The following is a 1352-nucleotide window of genomic DNA, read 5'->3' as shown; positions in this document are numbered from 1 at the left end:
CCCACCCCCACCCCCGCCCTCGTCTCCCCCAAAGCCTGATCTGGCCCTGTCGATTCCCTTATCTGCCCACTCCCAGCTGCCTCCTTGCCGGCTGAACTGTCGCCGCAGACTTCTGAGCCCGCGCCCCCTCCACGAGGATGGGGGAGGGAATGGGGTGAGGCCTGGCCTCACAGCCTTGGGGTTTCCAGCTCTTGCTTGAGGCAGGGCTCTGGGGCGCCCCACTCCTCACCCTTGGCTTCTCTTCCTGAGCCCTTTGTGCTCTCCAGAAATGAAGAAATGGGGTGAGTCCAGCAGCCAAACCCTTGTCTTAGCTCTTAGACATGCCTCTAGCCCTGTGAGGACAGATTTCCCTATGTTGCGACCACTGCTTCTAATAATAATAATGAGAATGAGAATTCCCATTTACAGAGCACACCATTTATGGTGTGCCAGCAGGCCCTGTGCTGAGTGGTTCCTATACATATGGGGGACTATGACTGTACCCGTTTTCCAGATGAAGAAACTGAGGCTCAGAGGGTGTCCAGCCCAGGAATCACACAGCATATCAGTGTCAGAGTTGAGACAAGAACCCAGGGCCCTGGAGGAACATCTTCATTTCCATACACCTACGTAGACCCAGTCTGGAGGTGAGGGCAATTATATACACTTGCACCACAAGGAGCTGGTAAGAATGTGATAGAATTATGGGTGGAGGGAGCTTAGCACAGTGCCTGGGGTCACTCAGCAAATAATGCTGCTGCTGTTATTATTAGTCTATTAATGCTAGTATTAATATCAGAATTAAAGAAGCCTGGGCAACATAGCGAGACCTCATCTCTACTGAAAAAAAAAAATTTTTGCTGGGTATGGTGGCATGCACCTGAAGTCCCAGCTACTCAGGAGGTTGAGGTGGGAGGATCGTTTGAGCCCAGGAGGTGGAGGCTACGGTGAGCCGAGATCATCACTGCATTCCAGCCTGCGTGACATAGTCAGATACTGTCCCCCAAAAAATTTAGTATGTATCATTATCACTATTGTTGTTAGAATTAGAATAGTTTTAGAATTAGTATTAATAATAGTATTACTGGCCAGGCGCGGTGGCTCAAGCCTGTAATCCCAGCACTTTGGGAGGCCAAGACGGGTGGATCACGAGGTCAGGAGATCGAGACCATCCTGGCTAACATGGTGAAACCCCGTCTCTACTAAAAAATACAAAAAACTAGCCGGGTGAGGTGGCGGGCACCTGTAGTCCCAGCTACTCGGGAGGCTGAGGCAGGAGAATGGCGTAAACCTGGGAGGTGGAGCTTGCAGTGAGCTGAGATCCGGCCACTGCACTCCAGCCTGGGTGACAGAGCGAGACTCCATCTCAAAAA

General features: G+C 51.5%; 1 protein-coding gene across 1 annotated transcript in view; it reads left to right on the top strand.

Moving 5' to 3' along the window:
- The first annotated feature begins 212 nt into the window (after positions 1-212).
- The window catches only part of GATA1 (GATA binding protein 1), an 11567-nt gene continuing 10427 nt past the window's right edge, over positions 213-1352 (top strand). Inside the window, exon 1 of the mRNA XM_017855431.1 lies at positions 213-281. Coding sequence (XP_017710920.1) covers positions 277-281 — 5 coding nt within the window. The 5' untranslated portion in view covers positions 213-276. The remainder of the gene's footprint in view (positions 282-1352) is intronic.

Source organism: Rhinopithecus bieti, unplaced genomic scaffold (genome assembly GCF_001698545.2).
Source record: "Rhinopithecus bieti isolate Rb0 unplaced genomic scaffold, ASM169854v2 scaffold_41728, whole genome shotgun sequence".
In the NCBI taxonomy this organism is placed as follows: domain Eukaryota; kingdom Metazoa; phylum Chordata; class Mammalia; order Primates; family Cercopithecidae; genus Rhinopithecus; species Rhinopithecus bieti.
The sequence above is the reverse complement of the archived record's forward strand: the minus strand, read 5'-3'. Positions and strand labels throughout refer to the sequence as shown.